Below are 21,798 nucleotides of genomic sequence, written 5' to 3'. Positions count from 1 at the left end.
ACCAAGGGAGAGAAGACAATAACGTTATGGCTACTGACGTTAATAAATAGACATCAAAAGTCAAAATCTGGATAAAATGCATTGTATAATGGCTAAAACACAGGGTATATAATACATTTGAAATTATTTTGGTTATTAATATACATGTTTGTATTGTTTCTGACAAACAATATTAAAATGTATGAAAATATACCAAATAGTGTCTTTATTTTCTTTCTTTATATTTAAGCATTATATATATACTGTATATATTATCCTACAGAACCTTATATTTACTGAAGAACTGATTAGTGTGCCTGTGTTTAGTTTGGCTGCCTAGCTGTGCGTGCAACCAGTTTACGTCATCGAAAAAAAACATGGCTGCCTCCATAGGTTAAAAGGAGTATTACATTTAGGTTTTTTTAAGAATTGAAAATATTTGTGTTCCTAACTTAACAAATGTAAGGCTATTACAAAGATATTAAGCCATACGTCTCACTATACACCGGGTTCCTTTTAAACCAAACATCTGGGTAATGGTGAGATAATGTTGGATAATGTCTGGCATCATGCCAGTGCATTGCTCTCTCTCATTCAGACCTTATCTAGGAATACCGTTCATCACTGACACTGAGACTTTACAACCCCTTTTGTATGTACAGCAAACTGACCTGTTTACACATCCCTTCCTGTCAAAAGATATCATTATTAGGGAAGACTGCGTCTTTTCTGTGTGCCAATCTTTTCTCATGCCAGAGCCATCAAAAAGCATAGTTCACCTAAACATGGAAACGCACTCATGATTTTCTTACATGTTGTTCCAAAAGTGACCTCATTCACACTTTTACATATTCAAACTTGGCATACTTAGAAGCATTGGCATCACACCTGCTGCAATATATTGTGCAGTGTTAAGTTTGAATATGCGTCTGACGTGCAAATGAGTCACAAAACACTGCTTCACACTACCCAGCTGTAAGTTCTACAAAACAAAGCCATACTGTATGGTGGTTGGCATGTGCTGCGCTGATCTCATCTCTGAGGTGGATACGTCTTGTTCACTAACTAGAAAAGAAGCCAGCACTGGCTTTATTCCAGTAGTACAAGGTGACCCACAGTATAGCATACAGCCCCATTCTAAGATTTCCATGGTCTTGGCATCATGCACACTTGCATGAAAGCTTTATAAAATCACAAAGATAAAGGGGAATAATAAAACTGCTGAGTTTATTACACAATGAACCCGCTCTATTTCAAAACCTGTGCACTAAAGTACACTTAATGTACTTAAGGTGCTCTATTTCCTTGCACTAATTCTTTACGTAATATACAAAAATGTTGAGATATCATTAAGTACAAAAAAATATATGTTTAGTATATTAATGTGTGACAAAGCGCACTTTAAGTATGGAAGTGTACTTAAATAAAGTATAAAAAGTTCACTTTTTGTCGTGAGCTGTCTTTCTGTCAATGGTCATATAGGCAGCTGTCTTGTAATGATATATATATATATATATATATATATATATATATATATATATATATATATATATATATATACACAGTATATGCACACGTGTGTGAGTGAGTGTAAATAGATAAATGTATATATATATATATATATATATATATATATATATATAATTATATATTGCATATTAATTTATACATACTATACATGCATTACTTTTATATATAGTAATGATTATTATATATTATTATATTTTATACATATAAATATATAGATACAATAAAAGTGAAAAATAATACAAAAGTTTTAGAATAAATATCAAAATTAATTTATATATTGTAATGAATTTTATAAATTAAACGGTTTTATCCCGTTTATTTTTATACCAAGCCTTTGCTTGTGCGATTGCTTTATCCAAAAATTATTTATACAATGCTTCCCAATGATTTGGCCAAAACGAGGATTGAGTAACTTTTACTTCCTTCATTTTGTTGCTTAAGTTGCTGTCTAGGAAGTTTTCTATATTTTGGAACAGATCTACTGTCTGTGGTAGCTCAAAACACCTGATATTATTTGAGTATTTAAGGATTTATCTGTATTTGACGATAAAAGAACATTTCTGGATGTAGCTGTGTACTGTGATTCTTGCCGCTTATATCTTGAACACCAGCATCTTGTTCCTAACACTGTCCTGTTGACCCTTCTTCTTTAAAATGTCTGGAGCACTGTGGATTTTAGAGGGATTAACTGCTTCCCTCACACTTTGTGAGCTCAAAAGAACATGTTTAGGAAAGTTTAGCGGCAGGGTTTGTAAAATGAGGTGATTAGTGAAAGCCCATCCAAGTCTGCTTACGTAAGTTTCTGTGTGGTTGTGTGACTTTACCCACTATAAGATGATTAAATTGGTGCGCTGGGTGCTTTGTGAGGGGTAAGGATTTGTTTTTAATGGCACAGGAATCACGGGGTGTTTAGACGGGGATGGCAATTATCACTCGGGACATAGATTCATTAGCAAAAGTGATTGTCGCTGGGATTGTTTTACCATCGTGAATGGAACAAACCATCATGAGACAGATATCAGATTTCATGAGGGTTAAAAGCATGAGGATGACTTGTTGTTATTTTGGTGGTCCGTTCTAAGTAAAAGTCAGTTTGCATTGCACTACGGGATCACACGGTGAAACAGACTAAAGTACAGCACAAGTAGAGCCGATAAATTATAAAAGAAGCTTAACGTTTAAAGCTTCATTCCTACAAGTGTTTGACAATGTAGAGCCTCACATCTGAGCCAATTCTGTCTTCCTTTACACTTGTTCAAAGTCTGTATGTTTAAGGAGCACAAAAGAAGATATTGTCATGAATCTGCCTTCTCTTGTCTTGACTTTCTGGTCTAGGGGCAGAATCATGACAGACCCACGTGTTTTATAATGACATAATATGCGTTCTCTCCTGTCTCGTCATTTGGCCCCGCCCCTCTCGTTTCTAGTATAGCTTTCCTCCTGTGTCTCATTACCCACACCTGCCCATCGTTATCTCCTTTGTTAGTCTCCCTATATAATACCCTCTTGTCTATTGTCTTGTGCTTGTTGGTTGTACATGGTTCATGCCCTGTATGCATATTGCAAAGGGCATTGTTTGGCTTCCTGATTGTTTATTTTTGGCCCCATGTGGGAAGTATTTGTTTTCTTATCTATTATTAAAGTCTGTTACCCCGTATTGCTGCCTGCGCTTGGGTTCTTCACTATAAGTTTCGTGACAGACATTTTGACAAAATCTTTGTGTCCATACACTGGAATTCAACGGGTGTCAGTGTTGTTTGGTTACCAACATTCTTCAAAATATCTTCTTTTGTGTTCTAAAGTCATAAAGGTTTGGAATGTTTACATATTTTCATATTTACATGAATATGTGTATTATATGTATATAGGTTTTTATTTTCCATCCACCCTACAAGCAATAATAATTGTGAAGCCCCAATAACATGTGAACATTAATAAGATTGCATTGTGCGTTCAACAGGAATGTTCACCCATGGTGCGTTATTAATTTTTATTTGGCAAGACATTAATAAATCGTTAAATCCCATTTCATGATCCTCTGATCATTTTTTGGCCTTACCTTAATAAGCAAATGCTTTGTCAAAATTTAAAAACTCCAGATGAGGAACTTCACATGAAAAAAAATCACATGTTTTCATTTTGACATTTTATTTAATTTAAATTATTTACACTGGCTGTTTTTATTTCTCTTATGCTTAAGAACATTATAACATGTAACATTTATGACGCACAAAGCTTTAAGACATACTGAACTTAATGTATGTGAATGGACATAATGCATGAGTGGGTAGGGTTTACTTCTGTTAGCCAATCATTAGCAATGCCTCACCAGGCATGGCTCGGTTTCCTTTTACAGTTTCTCTGTCACACAAGCGGTTTTGAAGGCACACACACATTTCTTCTCTCACACTCTCATATTCACAGCTTCACCTGACAGTCTGAGGATGTTGAGGGGTTGCTTCTGAATCTGAGCTCTGAAACCCATACAAAATCCTGTGGGAATGACAAGAAGAAGAGAAAGAAGTTGAGGAATTTCTTGATTTTTGGTGAAGAGTTCCACTGTGCTTCATCTTTCATGTAGTTTTTCGAGCTGCATTCGGAATCACATGTTGGTCGTGTGACTCGTGGCTAGGTAATGGACCGGGAAAGAGACCCATAGGATAAACACATACCAGTCTTTCCATACTATGGGAACAGCATAACCACCCATGAAACGATTTAGTAGCCTCCGAGGGAACAAAAATCGCAAGGACCAGGAGGGGAGAACAGGGAGGCGTCAGTCAGAGCCCCACGGCCTTCTGGGAAACAGTAAGATGGAAGTCCAATCATATTTTTCAGCATTTAAATGATAGGAATCTCATTGCATTAGATAACTAAATGTCAAACCTGGGTATATGTTTCTACCTTTAATCTTACATTGACACTCTTGTCAATGTATCACCTGTAGCCAAATGCGTTTAGATAACTGATGTACATATCTTTCTTTTGTCTGCTCAACCAAAGCTCTTAAACCATCAGAAATCGCATTTTCAAGACCATTAAAACAAGAATTACAGACCATTATAACCCTCTTCTGGTAATTTCTATTAGATGTAAATCTTTAGTAACTGAGGCTTCCCATCTCAATAGCCCATTTCTTGTAAGCTCGGTCTGACACTGCCTGCAAAACGATTACAGGAAACCTCAAGACCAGATGGTCTCCTGTATTCATCATACAGTAGATATAGGAAAAGCTGACTTTCTCATGTGAAGACCTTTCACCCTGGATCTTGGATTTATTCCAGACTGTGAATGGAATTTGCCCACTTACAAAAATGTCTGAAATGTGCAGCACCAAATATGTAAATCCGCTGTGTGGGCTGTTTATAAGTCGGATGTTTTGTTTCCTATTAGTGTTTAGTTTAAAGCATGTGAAAGGTTGGTCCTGTGATACTGATAACGGCATTTGTTATTTATAGTCTGCCAAGAGCGAGTTTCAGTGGGACTCATTAAAATATAAAAATGATCTTTCAGTGCTGGCAAAGTGCTAACAAGGGTTTGTTACTGCAAATTGGGACTTATGCACAAGACATACGCGGCCTTTAAATCACATATGGTTTTTATCTTAAAAGTTCACACAAAAATGTTATGTTTTGTCATCATTAACTCATCTTCATGTCAGTTCAAACCAGTCACTATGTCTTTCTGTGGAAGACAAGTCTATTTTAAAGTGTGTGTTGTTGATTATTTCAGACAATGAAAGTCACGCTTCTTGTGTTCAGATTCATGTCCTATTGTAGAAAGATACAGAAGAAAGAAACCTCACACAGTTTTGGAACAACATGCGCGTGAGTTAATGATGGCAGAATAGTTTTTTTAACCAGGTGGTTCACACAGATAAGAGGTGTTCGTGATGTCAGTGTTAGAAGCACCCGCTTGAAAATGACATGTATTTCTTTCTGTATTTCATGAGCAATAATGGTCTTTTAAACCGTCTTTGCTTCAAAACAATTAATATCCAAATCATAATATTTGCACATATAATTGTTTATACATAGTTGTCTATATTTAGTGAAATTGAATGACAAATGTTTTGCATGTTAATCAATTGAGCTAATTTAAACACAAATGCTATCAGAAAGCATTTTGGTGGCATTGCCATTCAGTCGCCCGATTTCTCACCATATGCAGCTTCCCTCTTTTTCACAGATGCAGAACTGCCCATGGAATTTCAATAGGACCCACATCTCTATCTGTGTGATATCTTTTATAAAAAATCCTAAAACTTTCCTGGTTCTCGTGAATGTCTGATGATATCTACCGCGGGCTGAAACAATTTGATTGATATGAATTGCACAGTAAAAATATTTTTGAGAAAATCTGAAATGAACTCTTGTTTTTTATTGTATGTTTTTACAGCTGACCGTCTGACACGGGGTCAGGGGTCATCAGTCACTGAGGATGAAGTTTGTTAACCATTATGTACATGCTAAACATCAATGGAGGTCATGGTGGCTGCATTGTTTATCATTCTCTTTTTAAACATATATTACTATTCTTCATTCTTTATATTTAAAGCATTTAATGCAATTTTCTCAAATTTGAAACAAAATCAAATTTTTTGGAGGATGATGAGTGAGTCTGGGTTAAGCTAGCGGAGCTAAACGGCAGTCAGAGATTTCTGTGGCCTCGTCTCCCATTTCTCAAAATGAATTTGACTCCTCAATTCAGCCACTAAATCGACCTCAGAGGTTTTAAATTTGATTCACAGTCCTGGCGGTTTATAAAAACCCACAACAAAATAATCGAACAATAAAGAATGCCACAAGCAATCACGTTTGAGAAAAATCTCTTATTATTTACCTGGCTAAAAAATACGTTTGAATTAAACATAATAAGGTTTTGCTTATCACATCCCTAATGCCGTATTATGGAAGATGAGTCGCAGCGGGCCTGTTTCTAGCTGTGTTTTGATGTGATTATATTCTATAATTGTGTAAAAATAATTTGAATAGTGATATGGCTTCATAATGTCGCACTTGTATTCCTCAGGAGGATAGTTTAATTCGATAATCCCTGTTTGTGTGGCATGTGGGTGGGTTCTGTTCAGCTGGGCAGGGACTGCACACAAATCTTGATTTCTGTCTGGTACCTGTAAAAACAACACCTGTCATTCAGTAAATAATGAGAATTGTATATTCTATACACTGAAAGTAATAGTTTGTTTCAAACGGCATGAATGATGCAGTTTTCAGGGCAAATAAATGAAATAAATACATATAAATAAAAAGGAATAAATTTAATAAAGTGAAGCATTCTAAAATCCTTAATAAAAATCATTTACTTTTGTTTTGCATTAATGGGGAAAAATGATATGTAAAATGTTCAAATACAGCCCAACAGTGGTTCTTTGCTTTGGAAAGATAAATATTTTTGAGCCTCACACCATTTCATCTCATTCTGAAGCCTTAGAAAAGATTATGTTGTTCGGTAGGCATGATGTCATCCACACCACTCACATTATGTTTGCCACAGCGATCATGTGTTTCTGTGGTCCTGATGGTGCATGAACTCTGTGTATATGTGAGTTAGATGAGAATTAAGGCTCCCTGTGGATGCCGGGAGAGAAGGAGAGATGTATTTGGAAGGGGAGGAGCCGTCATCTCGATGACATCATCACGCAGACTTGTTATTTCGGCTCTCTTCATGTTTCTCCTCCCATTCTTTGTATTACTTTTATGTAGCGTGTTTACTGGACCGATGCCTGACTGCAATAAAATCAGCTTTTTACTCATTCAGCAGCCATGTGTTCTCGGCTGGGAGAAGATAATGGCTTGTGCAGCGGCTTGCGGGAGTCGGGGTTGCTTGTTTATCATTTCTAATTGCATATCTGTAATGGATTTTCTGATCGTTCTTTCAGGCTTGTCAAACGCTTACGATTCTTTTAATAAGTCGCCAGATGCTCATTAATCAATCCACTGGCATAGATAGACAGACAGACAGACAGACAGACAGACAGATATAATTTTCTGTGAGCTGACTGCACTATAGAGGGCAAGGCCTGCAGGAAACACAGCATGAAATCTGCTGCCTGCAATAGCAGATGAAGTGTGAAATGAGGTAATAAAATTCTGCTCTCCACACTGCCTGCGGTTCAGGCCTTATGGCCCCTTCTATTTCTGCAGGTGGGATCAGAGTTACGACAGGTATTTATTTTCTTTAAGTGACGTTTGGATGTAAATTATCCTTACGGAGCAAACAACACGATCAAACCACTCTACCCCCATCTGCTATTGTGTAAAAAGAAAGAATATTTCATGAAACATTTAAGTGTAGAGCAGAACTAATCTTATTCAAGAACTTTATAAAATACGGGCTTAACATACCAGAATGCAGTAAGTTTCAGAGGAGTGGATTCAAAAAAGAAAGAGAGAGTCGCGACATCAGCCAAAAAGGATTGTTTCGGAGTAAGTCGATCCTAAAAATAGGGATCAGAAACATGCATTAGTTATGTGTAATGGATGCATTAGTTCAAAAGTTTAAAGTTGAATTACATTAAAATAAATGTACAGAAATGTTCTAGGATTGAGAAATCAGGATAAATGTTAAACTCTTGAATTGATCAGATCTTTTTGTTTGTGCAGCCTCTGGGATCTCTTCATCACCCACCACTCCAACACAACTGACCAAGCAGACTCCGTCATTTCTTGTGGAAGTCGGTCGACATGACACAGTGCAGCGTTCCTTATCCTCGCCCCTTGATACCAGACAGCACCGGAGCCTGCCTTTGGCAAAACCACCGCCCAGTCCTTGCTCGGCACCTTTATCTACCTCACGTGCGGTGAGTGAATCCTGCTCTTTAGAGAGAGATCTACAGATCTCATTGTCAGATGTGCTGGTTTGGATCAGGTTTATATATACAGTTGGATTATTGTCTTCATCCAAAGTGATACAAAGAGATTTATTCGCACAAATGATATAGTGTAGCTAAGAGCTTCATAGAACATAGCGGCTTAAATCTGTTTTCTGTTCTGTGATGACTTATTTCTTCCTGAATGTAAATGAGTCATAAAAATGTTTGCTCTGTTGTCCAGAAAGATTATTAAGCATTTAGCAGACATGAAAGAATTTTATAGAATTTCACAGATACTTTTATACTTTAATGCTTTTAAAATGTATTTTCTTTATATTTGTCCAATAACTGAACCACTAGCTTTTTTATACTAAAAGGGAACCATTTAGCGTGTTATTTTGCTCAGTGAGGGGTTAATTAAAAATGCAATTAAAAAGCAACTTTTGTTTGTATTAGTAGTGCATTGCATTATTCGAAGAAATTAGAATCATACGAAATGTCTTCCTTATTTTCTTCCTTTAACATTCCTAAAAAAAGTCCTTACAATGGCTGCACCTTGATATACTCACCCTGTTGATAGGTCTGATTCCTGCAGCTCAAACCCACTGACCGTTTATCACATGCCAAAATCAATACAGCAGTCACCATCTGCAGTGCTGTTGTCCTTGCCTCCTGCCCGCTAATCTAAGAACCGGTCCACTCTCAGCAGATGTGTTATCAACTACTCATGCTCTTCATCTCCTTGCGTACACTTTCAACCCCTCTGACACATTTACTTTTTAAATACTGCTGACATCACTGACCGGACTGCTCCAGGTTTGCTGCATCACGATTCTGTAGTCACCACAGATTTTCCTCAATCATGGTTTTGTAAAATGGAGGCCACAATCCCTCCATCCCCCAAACAATGATCTATGTATTCCAGTCTTCTCTAAGATTAAGCGGGTTACGCACAAAACAGTGTAGTCATTTCTATCTTTAACAACCTGTGAAAACCTCTTGCCTCACAGTAATTCTGCTCTCACATCCCATCGATTGGTTACCGAGCGGATCTCTCAGTCAATACGGATGAACAGAGTTACTGTTGAGTGTTAAATAAACTTCACGTCGCTCGCTCTCTGGCAAGGTTCATCACTTCCACGAGTTACCGTTTATTAAAGATGACCCTGTTACTTGGATGTTGGGCACGGATTTGAATCTTATTCTCTCTGTCACCCGTTATGAGTTTGTTTTCTTCTGATGCGTGTTAGGGGTGGATTGTCCTTCTCACGAGGGCTCTTGTTGAACAGCCACGCCCAATGATTCAACAAGCAGGAATTTGAACACAGTTCTACACCAAATACCCTCCACACCAGATGCTGCCCTGAAAAAGAGCTACAAGGCATTTGTATAACACATATGTCACAGCATTTTGGCTAGCGTATCTGTGGGTATTGAAGTCTTTAGAACAATCTTTTACAACAGCTACTGTATATCTGATTGGTTATACTGTCTTTATAAGTTTAGGGTTGTTTTACAGGCCAGAGGGACAAAGATGCACGATACATGCACATTCTGGAACAATCATCCGTACATTTATTTTAACAGTAAGGGGATTTGTGGAGAAATGAATGTGCAAAGATCATTTAAAAATAACAAGGAAGAACACCTTGAAAGATCTTTTCAAAGGTCTTTCACACAAGTCAGAAAAAACATTGAAATGCTACTTATCAGGTTAATAATATCAATAATGTAACCCCCCACATTTATTATTGTTGTTTCCCCCACATATATTATTGAATTTTGAGGTTCAAATACTTGTATGCTCTAACTTTAACATTGTTTATGTGAATGCCCAACTCTCTATACAAATGGTTAAATGTGTAATCGGAGAACCACTAGAAATCCAGCTGCTCATTACAAATACTAAGAAGAACTCCTTGTTCTTTGTTAAGGGTCCATTTGGTAAGTTTCCAACACCCCCCATGATCCTAATTGTTGGCAGTTATTTAAAAGGACACATTTTCATTAAAAAATTTAACAAAAAATCCTGACTTAAATTCTGGCCCTTTGACAGTGAGGGATGCTTTTCTGGACCTTTGACAGAGAGTGGTGCTTTTCTGGACCTTTGACAGAGAGGGCTGCTTTTCTGGCCCTTTGACAGTGAGGGATGCTTTTCTGGACCTTTGACAGAGAGTGGTGCTTTTCTGGACCTTTGACAGAGAGGGGTGCTTTTCTGGACCTTTGACAGCGAGGGGTGCTTTTCTGGACCTTTGACAGAGAGGGATGCTTTTCTGGACCTTTGACAGAGAGGGGTGCTTTTCTGGACCTTTGACAGTCAGGGATGCTTTTCTGGACCTTTGACAGAGAGGGGGGCTTTTCTGGACCTTTGACAGAGAGGGGTGCTTTTCTGGACCTTTGACAGCGAGGGATGCTTTTCCCTCAGAACTGCGTTGTCTGTAGCTCATAATAAGAAGCGAGTACGCGAATCGTTTGATTTAAATTCTCAATCAGACCGGTGACAGCTCGCGACTGCAGCAAAACTGGAACAGTCCATTTGTAAAGGAGCGAAGGGGGTGGGTCTCCCATGACTGACTGACTTTACATTGGATTTACGGATACACACAAGCGGAGCACGCCTGCGAACATTGAATCGACGATGAGTCTCGGATAAGATCATGTGCATTTAAAATTTGCCTTTGGTTTGAGTCGGCACCGCGCAGAACAGAGACTGATAAAGTGGTGAATATCAAAGGAAACGCGCGTAGAACGATTCGCGGATGACACATTGTAACACTTTGATTTGTAGTGCGTGATATATTGTAACAGTTTGTTTACGCGGAATACATTGTAACAGTTCGGATTCGGAACTTTAGCGGCTGCGCGTATTCTCTACTGTACACCTAAAACAACTCACAATCAATCACCCGGCGTGCAGCCAACTTCCGATCTAACCGGTCTGTCTCCTCACCGTCTGCCGTGCCTGTGTGTGTGTGCGCACGCGTTTGAGGGTGTGTGGACGGCGCGAGAGGAGGGCAGCTTGAGACCGCTTCGTCCATTCTTGATTCTGTCCCCTGCCTCTGTTTCACAGGTTCGCGGTTTATCTGAAGACATGCTGGAGAAACTCGATCTCGAGGATGAAGGTAAGAGAAATCTGTTCGGCCTCGTTTTCTGAACCGGTTGGGTTTGTTGTGTTGTCACTGTGCTGTTTCTACTGACTTCACCTGTGCCATTGCTTATTCCCTCTGATAGTGTCAAAACATCGCGTATTGAGTTGAAATCCCATTCGTAATTTTAGATGCTGATTTTGTGTTTGCGAGCTTGTTGTTTCTGGGACACAGTGCTGTGTCATTCTCATTTGATGCGCTTGATTCATTGAACCGCACAGCGGGACTCCTAATAATGATTCGGGATCCCCAGTCGTCATTTCTAACCTGTCGGGTGTAGATGCGTCATATGATGCTATTGGCTGCAGACATCGCACCCACGCTAAGGAGGATTCCCTGAGTGGTGAGGGTAAAGCCCAACTGTGTTTACAGGTTAAATATTACGAGATATGAATCCTTCTTATTGAAGCTCCTTCGCGAGAAGGGTTGACCTTTGCCACAACTTGCAAAAAACACATCCATTTCAATGTTCAGTGAAGATTTTGAGATTAATAAGTAATTTGATATTTGTTAACCCCTCATGTCTTTAGCTGAGCTAGGATACTAGCAAAATACCCCTTGACAGTGATATATAAAACTTGTTAGAGAATCTTGTTTTTTGCATCTCAGCCAATGGACGGATTTGGTCAACAGTACAAAACGATATCAGGCTATTCATATTTTGTGCAGTTCCATTTTATGACCCTAGTGGCGTAGAAAAAGCATACAGCAGATATTTTTAGATATGAAGGTAACCATTTAATTTTTTATAGCAGTCGGTCTGCGTAAGAGTTAAGCACATATTAAGGACTAAACCAAACAAGGAATGCCACACGACAGGGTACAGATCAGCCCCAAAACTGTTTTCAGAGCAGACATTTAGCCTCCGGCAAGGTTTTTCCAGCAATATAAAGCAAAAATGTCATTCTGCGAGCTGGCACTGCTGGGCTTACTGTTATTTATAAAGGCTTTTTGCGGCTGTGCTGTAGCTATTGTACCTTTTTAGGAAAGCATTAGACACATTAGAGCAGAGACCGTCCAGAGCTCAACATTAGAGCAGGTTCAGCCTGCAGAACTGCACTTTCACACAGAGGTTGGGGTCATATATGTGTACTGTAAAGCCGCAGCCAGGCGTTTGGAGGGTATGCTGAGGGCGGCTAGTTTGGAGACGCCTTAAAAAGCGTATTCATTATTTACCTCAGCACAACAGTTTTTAGCTGTTGATGAAGGCTTTTTACTGCAGGCAAGCGAAGCGTTAGCAGACTAAGGCCATCCACAGAGCGGTGTACTTTTTGAAGTATTAATAGCATGTGCTAGTTTTTGAAGCGCAGTCATTGGGATGTCTGAAGGCGTTGGTTTGGAATATGTGGTCGAAGAGCATTCCGGCGCGTCGTTTTAATAGCATGTGAATGTGTTTTCTACAACAAAAGATTCATTCTGCAGTCATTCAGATCTTTGAATAGCCACGGTGGACGTTGGCCAAAGTGTCATGCCTCCGTTCGTGGTAAATCCAAACGCTCAGGCTTTCTAAATAGCTTTCTTTTGCTGTTGTTTGGGCTGATTTGAGGATGATTTTACCAAATAACGATTAGCCTAAATAGGGTGGTAGGGTAAGGCTGTTTTGTTGTATTGTTTAAGCATTTTTTTCCAAATCCCCTTCAGGAAAGTTCCTCATGAGCCGCAGGTCAACTGCTTTCATTCTGAGTGTTTCCATGAGCTAATGCTAGACGTACTGTCTAGCTCACTAACAATAGTGAAGAAGAGCGTTAAACTCCATGACGGTCCAAAATACGTTGAACCCCAAGCTTTTTTCAACTGTGGGTGAGTCAACAGGCTTCGCTATAGTGGAAGAATTGTTTGGGTCGGTAAAGTACAGAAAATCTATTTTCAGAGCTGTGAGTCAAATGTAAACTTTCATCAAAAGCATTCATTGCTTCTCATTGGACCTGAAGTGGGTGGAAACTTGTCGGTCAAGATGCACTGAGCATGAACACACGGCTGTGGACATTACTATCAATGAAGGCTTGTTTCTTCACTTGACTCCAAGATTGATGTTTGTTGAAGTGAGCTGGCGAGGTGGATAGACTCTGGAGGAAGACGCATCATGTTTGCTACTAAACTACATCTAAAGCAGCATAGCAAAATATTTCACTATTGTTTTTTGTCTAGACTGCTTCAAAGGAAACAGTTCAGTGTCTAATAATACAACTGTAAGAATTACCATGGCAACTGGCGACATTAGGTTGGATGCCGCTGAAAGGCACAATGTAAGAGATATCAACAGTTCAGTGGGTTCAGGTCATCCATTTGTATCAAGCTTGTCAGACCCCAAAAAAGACTAAATTGCTATTAGTGATGATTATGGTTAGAGCTAAATCTATACTAATTTATGCATGCCAGAAAGATACATCTTGTAAGAGGATCCCAGGCTTTTTCTAGCAACCATAATACATGGGCTAGGATAGGAAATTCGGATAAACAATAGCAATGTTTAAATATGAAGGCATTATTTGCTTAACCCTTTCACAGTCTGTAAGCACACACACACCTTACATTTACAGATGCATTTAAATTGACTGTTGTTCTTTTTTCTTGGTGTATCTACAGCTGTTGAAAAGTCAGAGAGTGACATTTACATGCGTTTTATGAAGTCACACAAGTGCTATGACATCGTTCCTACCAGCTCCAAGCTCGTGGTCTTTGACACAACGTTGCAGGTAAGAGTTCTTCATGTTACATGCATTAGAGATGTATGACTTACAAAATGCACATTTCACAAAGTTAGGTTATAAAGTTGTGTTTTCTAGGAAATGGATAGGATATACAATTGTATTATTATTATTATTAGTTGTTTGCTAAGAAACTTGCGTAATATTGCTTATACTTGATTTGAACAGACGTCTAACTCTCCTATCAGTGAGACATCTACATTAGACATGAATTTTACTTAAAGTCATGAGGGTCTGTTATTGCTTCTTTAATTGGACTAGGCAATACAACATTTTTCTATGAAGTCAAATGTGGGGGAAAACAGACCCCAAACTCTTTATTTAGTGGGTGTCTTCCAATCTCACTTTGCAAGCATGAATTATTTCAAAGTCAACCACACACTGTTATCCTCAGCTCATCCTTTCTGAAAGGCATGTCAAAGATCACCAGCCAAAAAAGTACAATATACAAAGTACAGTAAACAAAAGCCATTTTATCTGTGATTCTGCTTTAATCCTGTTTGTGTTCTCTCTGCCTCTTTTTGTGGTGTGTTTTGTCACATCTTTTTTCGTCATTCACCACTCCATTGCAGTTCACACATCGCTTCATCCTATAACACATCAGCGCCTTTCTAGTCTCACATTCTGTCAGAAACTCATCCGTCAGTAGGAGTTTATGACAGGTCCCCCCGAAAAGGTTTACAAAGGTGCACCACTGCCTCATCACACTACTCTTGATGTCACTCGCTGTTAATATTTGATAAAACCGAGATGAATGGTCTTTTCTGTTTCTGTGGCAGTGGAATTGTTTTGGACGGAAGTTAGCTTCTGTTCTTGATCAGCGACGTATATTGCGGTGATATGCTAGACCCCAGACCCTTCGACCCATTCATAACTGTTTCCATACATCAGAGTAGTCCACCCTGGGGACAGTTTCATTATGTTTCTAGCCATGGCTCGATTAATGTTTAATAATCTCAGATTGAGCAGGAACATCACATCACTTATTAATTTAAGAACGCCTTTGAGAAGCAACGATTAATGCTTTGTTTAGCTCCATGGCAATATCGGCAGTATTTGAATGGAACGACCCAAACTATTTAGGGAGGAATGTAAGATGTATAATTTTTAACTTGGTGGCCTTAGGCTATGTTATAACTTCAGTGTTTTTTCATACCATGCAATATATGGTACATGATATTTAAGATAAGGGAAGAATTAATTCATTGAAATATGGATGGCTCTGTATAATATGTTGCGCAGGTATAAGCTTGTATTTGGCTGAAAGACAAAGGGTATTGAACGGGGGAACTGGGGAGGGTATTGAACGGTTAAATTATTTTTAGAGAAGATGATTTTATTAACGGTTTAATGTTAAATTGTGTGTGTGTGAGCATACTCGTGTAAAGACATATATGAGATATACATATTTGCATATACTGCATGTTCCATTCAATCTCAGATGTTTGGAGTAAACAGCGCCCTACCTGTTACTTTCTACCTGTCGTTTTTGTATTCTTGTATACTGTTGCAAAAACAAGAACTAAAATAATATATAAAGTTACAAATGTTTTTTTCTGTTTTCAGGTTAAAAAGGCATTTTTTGCCTTGGTGGCCAATGGAGTACGGGCCGCCCCCCTGTGGGAGACCAAAAAACAGAGTTTTGTTGGTACGTATATTATATCGAGAAATTCTCAAATAAAGTATTCATCTCAGTGAGAAGGGGTGTTTTTGTAAGAAGGAGAATCCGATGTGATAAATCTCAAGTAAAGAGCTATCTTGGCTACTGAAATTCTCAGTACCCATCGGTTACTTTCATCTTATCAGTCTCCAAACCCGGTTGATTCTTAAACCGAGGCTTGTAAGTGGAGCTGGTCCCTGGCGGTCTCTCTAAGGGGGTGAAACATATACATCGAGATCTCTGTGGCCTAGAAGAGATTCCGACAGGGGATGATCCTCCTTGTCACCCTTCACAGTACCCAGCAGTCCACTGATACAGAGTCTTATCTGTTACCATGACAAAACCTGCCCAAAATAGCAGCGTTTGCTGACCAGAGTGGCAGCGTTTTCCCTCAGATAATGATCTCAGTCTGTGTGAAGCCAAATTAGCAGGTAAAACATTCAGCGTTTTCTATGTAAGAATTTGATGGAAATGACACAGCTTATCGTTGAAATCATAGGAAATAGACAACATGAATTCGCTGTCATAATGTGGTGTTACAAAGGGAAAATATATTTAGTTGAAAATATTATAGTCTGTATTTTTATTTCATTGAATTGTGGATATTATTAGGTAATAATTTTCCTTGCCAACACATTGTTACTTGTTAGAACATAATGATTTTAAACGGAAAAAAATAAAATAAATCTTTAAAATATTGTCTATTGTGGAATCATGCACAGTAAAACACACGAAAATACATATATATATATCGCGCTTTTTATGAGGGCTGTGCAATATCTGTAAGTTATAAGTTGCTCAATAATGTGATGCGCGATACAATAATACTTCAAGTCTGTAAAATCAGTTTAAACTTTATCAAGATATATTTAAAAACTTAAAATTACATGTTTCGCATTCATTCTAAATATGAATAATCTTCCACAAACCAGGTACAGTCACTCCATAAGTATTTAGCTATCGCAAACCGATATATTGTGCAACCCTACTTTTTTACAGTACATCTAGTTTTTCAAATGCATGTTTCTACATTGCATTACATTTCTACATGACTGTTAATATGTCCAAAAAATATTTTGTTGAAGTAAAAGTTTTATGGTTATTGCTTTTTTCAATTTTAGAATACTTAAAATTGTATTAAAAGTATATTAAATGCCGTTATTTATTCACCATTATGTCATTCCAACGGCACAATGTTCTTTTATTCATGGAAAATATGAGATGTTTTGTAAAATTATGTTGTTCAAGAAAACGTTTTGAAGTAATTTGCTACTTCTCCACCATAACGTAAATCTGAAATCTCTTTTTACTCAAAAGCCAGTAAATAACATAAGAATTTCCTCGATGAGATCATCACGACTAAATCATTTACTGTAGCCCTGATCTCCAAATCTCCATAACCCATAAGTCTTGATCTATTAATATTGTGCTTTCATTATTAAAAAGTCATGCTGGCAGACCCTTTCAACACCAACCACAGGGATCGAATGAGTCATCGAGGACACACAAATGTCTCACTCAACCAATCCCGAGTGCCAAACCCAGCATCTCTTTCCATTGAATATCAAATATCTGACTGTAAATAGACATCCTCTGATGCTTTAAGGGACTGTATCTGTCCTCTCTAGAGGGACAATAGAACAGGCAAACTATAGGATACAGCTCTCCAAAACATACACCATCAAAAGGCCGCTATTAAACACTGTGTCCCATATCTTTTAAAGATAATGCATTTCAAAATCGAATCTCCGCCTCATAAAGACTCCTGCTTGGTGTAGCCGGCTCTGCTGTTTAAATTGAGTGTTTTGCTCGATTTGTTTGTGTTCCGGAGGCTACTGATCTGTTCTGGTCTACTGTGGTCTCTGTAAGCCTCTCAGTGTGGGTAAACAGGGCATTTAAGTGCACTTAAGTGCTGAGTCACTCACTGCAGATCCAGGACGGAATACAGCACTGTTTTTTGTGTATTAATAGTTAAGGCGGAAACTGTTCAGAGAGAGAGAGAGAGAGAGAGAGAGAGGTGCAGGTGGAGGCGTGGGCGCTGATGGTAATTAACAGATTGTGAAAACCCACCCTTTGAAATCTCCTTAGTGGTCTCTGTCTGCTTAACTCAACCAGAGAGACTCTGATGAGTCCAGCACCTGCTCATGAACACCTGTGATGTCACCAGATGAAGCATCTTGACTCTGGTCAGGGGTGCTTCCCTTTCAAGATTTGATGAACTTGTGCTGGTTTGTGAATCGCAGAATGAATCATTCTGTTTAAAGGTAAAGTTCGGCCCCCCAAATAATTATATTCACCCTCATGTCGTTCGAAACACACACGCCTTTTTCTTCCGCGGAACACAATAGAAGATGTGAAATGTCTCTGTGGTTTTGTGTCCATACAGTTGAAGTCAACGGGGGTGAATGTTGTTTGGTTACCAAAGTTCTTCAAAATATCTTCTTTTGTGTTCTGCAGAAGTCATACAGGTTTGAAATGACAAGACGATGAGTAAATGATGAAAGAACAGATGCTTTTGGAGAAGCACAACCCTTCCCTCTCATCTCTCTTTTCTCGGCTCTTGTGGGTCAGCTTGACAGTAACAGATATAAATACACCTGCACACTTCATGACCTTTAATGAAGAGAGTGATTGCATCGTAACTGTATGAGGGCCTCTCTCAAATACTCTCCTATCCAAAACTGATTTAACCACAATGTCTATATTTAGTCTGCCGGATCTGTCTGTTGATGTCTTGTTATTACAAATCCCACCCTCTTGTATTGAAGTCATCATTGATATGTGTATATGGTGTTATGATGCTTTATTGCACAGCTCGTTGGAATGCTTGATTCTGATTGGCCAGCCGCGACATTTGCAGGGTCTGTATTCCCAGATAACAACCTCTCAAAACTAATAACACACGGAAACCGGATGCAGCGAATCATTTTGACAGGTTTTTTCGATAAATGTAATATAAATATGTATTTAAATAAGATATATGCCATTATATTTACAAATGATTAAAACAAACTGCCTGTTCGTGAAATTTGATGTAAATGTATTCACAAGAAGATATGCTAGGCTTTAATGGACTAGTTTTGATGCACTTTGTTATTTTGTTGCCTATGTTGTTATAATTGCTTCCAATGTTTCCTCATCTGTAAGTCGCTTTGGATAAAAGCGTCTGCTATATGACTAAATATAAATGTAAATTTTCCTCGCAGAAAGTCCGCATTCGGAAAGAATGTGTTCATACAATTTCACATTTCATGTCCAGTTTTTTTCTAATGTGGCAAGTAGACGTGTAATAACTGGGATAATGTACAAGCAGCCGGCTGTTATCACGAAAAGAGCCCCTTAAGTGTGATAAAGACCCTCCGCCTCGCATCGGATCCTGATCACACTGTCAGGGCATATTTCTGCGATAATAGCCGGCTGCCTGTAGATTATGTCTTACATAAAGTATGACAGTGTATTCGTCGCAAAAAATCTTCTTTTTTGTTCTGCAGAAGAAAGAAAGTCACACATGTTAAGAATGACATGAGGTTGAGAAAATGATTATAGGATTTTCATTTTTGGGTGAACTGTCTCTTTAAGTACCGCTTTGCCTCTGGGTTAAAATCTGGGTTTGTGTCATACCTCCCCTCCACACTCCGCTTTAGTTCACAGCTGGCACAGCGCCACCCCTGTAGGGAACTATTCCAAGCTCAAAGAACACCACTGTACTCTGAGAAGGCAAACTGTAACCGGAGGCCCCAAGTTCTCCCTCTCAACTCCTTTCAATGTGTACAAATATCGTCTTGTGTTTACGGATGCTCCGAATGGATTCCATTCACACCAAAATCGTAATATTTCCTTCTCTTCTTTTTGCAGGCATGTTAACCATCACAGACTTCATCAATATACTTCACAGATACTACAAATCACCCGTGGTACGTCTTGCTATCTTTATTATGGTTTTTGACAGAACATACTTCGTATGTAAATTGTGCACAAGTTCACCAAGCATCTGGTGTTGCATACTTGAGTTTGCTTCTGACCTTACAATGGTCTTTTGCCATCATATAGAAAATGTACATTAACCACTGCTATTGAACTGTTTGTAGCTCTCAGCCTCAGGTCATCAAAGTAACCTGCAACATCCCAACATGTCTACATTCTGGATCACTCTCAGAGCTCCAAAATTAAGCAGACAACTTTTCAGAAACACCAAACACTGTCTGCTTTTGTGTCGGTGATGGCACAAAGACTGAAGAGTTTAAATATAAACAACTAGGAAATGAAGTTAGTCTGCTGTACTTTAATTTTCATTCATTTATGATGAGTTCACAGTCTCAGATTCATCATAACTCTTCCAGCTCATGAGTATTCATGAGTTCTTGAATCTTGTTTAGGGTTTTGTTCTCAGATATAGACTTGTGATGAGTAAGAGCGGAGAAACACAGTATGCAGCATCAGATGTTTTCCGCAGAGACAGTTGAAGATGCTGTAGTCTCACTGTACGGCGTCTTTCTGCACAGCTGTGGCTTTATTACTTCATCTTCATATGCTGCATATGCAATATTATATAACTGTCATCCTCATTTACCCAGACGTGACATGAAAATTGGCTTGATTTAATTCCTTGAGAATTGTTTTGGTTAATAAAAAAAGGTTTCCTGAAAGTGGTTATGTGTAATTTTTCAGAGGATCTATTGACAGAAATGCAATATAATATACGTGACTATGTCTTCAGAGGTGTATACATCTTTTACATAATGAAGCATTATGTTTTTATTACCCTTTAATGAGCTATTTCTATCTACATATCCCACGGGTCCCCTTCTATGAAATTCGCCATTTTGTTTCTACAGTAGCCCTAAACGGACACATTTCCTAAATACACGACCTACTTTACACAATGGTCTTTTAAAATTAAAATGATCATGTTCCAGGCACTTTATCTTGAGAAACTTCCAACCTTTTAACGTTTTTTAGTAAAATCACTTTAAGGCTCATTAAAGGCGCCATACTACTATAGAAGCACAAAAAGTATTTTCAGCATTCCTCTCCAAAGCCTATAACAAATCAGCATTAACCCAGTTTCTTCTCCCATTGGCCTTCTACACGAACTGATCACGCTCACACCTGCAGTCATCATTAGTTAACATATGGAAGCATGCACCAGTGTGTACTCTGTTCATGCCTCCCTCGGTGATTGGTCATGTGGGTTTAGACATTATACCTGCATCAGCAGCACGATATCTCTTGTTAATTGGAGCTCTGGTGGGACGCCTGCCGCTGTCTCTATCTTATTTCATCAGCATTCTTACTTCGAGGTTCATGGCTCCACTTTTATTAAAGCAATACGTTTAAAAGGTTGTGCTTTATAATAAATGTTATAAAAAATTTGAGGTTATTGTATTTTTTTAAACGGCAACAGCACTACAAATAACACACTGTTTTGTAAAGCCTAATTCATTATTAATCATTTTCTAGAATAAACGAAACAGTTCTCGCAACAAGTTCATTAGGTTGTATTTAAAATAAGTCTCTTGTTTTGGTTCAGGTACAAATTTATGAGCTTGAGGAGCACAAGATTGAGACGTGGAGAGGTGAGAACCTATCAGATGATTCTTTTCAATTAGGGCTTTTCAACGATTAATCACGATTAATCGCATCCAGAATAAAAGTTTTTTTTACACAATATATATGTGCATGTTTATTTTGTATTTATAAACACGCAAACAAACATGGATATATTTATATACAGTATATATATATATATATATGTCTATCATTTAAATTGTATATAAGCATATGTAAGCACAAACCTTTATTCTGGATGCGAATAATCGCGATTAATAATTGAACAGTCCTAATTTAAATGTCTCCTGTATAATTTATTTTTTATTTCTTGTGACAGAGCTTTATCTACAAGAAACATTTAAACCTTTAGTGAACATATTTCCGGATGCAAGG

At 38.2% G+C, this 21,798-nt stretch overlaps 1 protein-coding gene across 4 annotated transcripts in view; it reads left to right on the top strand.

The window, feature by feature from the left end:
• The window catches only part of prkag2a (protein kinase, AMP-activated, gamma 2 non-catalytic subunit a), a 38,115-nt gene that overhangs the window by 12,189 nt on the left and 4,128 nt on the right, over positions 1-21,798 (top strand). The window contains exons 1-8 of one of the 4 annotated variants that reach the window (XM_079487545.1): positions 3,873-4,317; positions 8,133-8,329; positions 11,412-11,463; positions 14,074-14,183; positions 15,762-15,843; positions 19,711-19,769; positions 21,386-21,431; positions 21,743-21,797. In XM_079487545.1, coding sequence (XP_079343671.1) covers positions 4,218-4,317; positions 8,133-8,329; positions 11,412-11,463; positions 14,074-14,183; positions 15,762-15,843; positions 19,711-19,769; positions 21,386-21,431; positions 21,743-21,797 — 701 coding nt within the window. In that variant the 5' untranslated portion in view covers positions 3,873-4,217. Of the gene's footprint in view, positions 1-3,872; positions 4,318-8,132; positions 8,330-10,909; positions 11,332-11,411; positions 11,464-14,073; positions 14,184-15,761; positions 15,844-19,710; positions 19,770-21,385; positions 21,432-21,742; position 21,798 lie in introns of those variants that run through there. The other 3 variants (XM_079487544.1, XM_079487547.1, XM_079487546.1) reach the window with 3 other exon arrangements.

The sequence above is a fragment of the Barbatula barbatula genome (genome assembly GCF_947034865.1).
Source record: "Barbatula barbatula genome assembly, chromosome: 23".
Lineage (NCBI taxonomy): Eukaryota > Metazoa > Chordata > Actinopteri > Cypriniformes > Nemacheilidae > Barbatula > Barbatula barbatula.
Note: the sequence above shows the minus strand (reverse complement) of the source record. Positions and strands in the feature narration are given on the sequence as shown.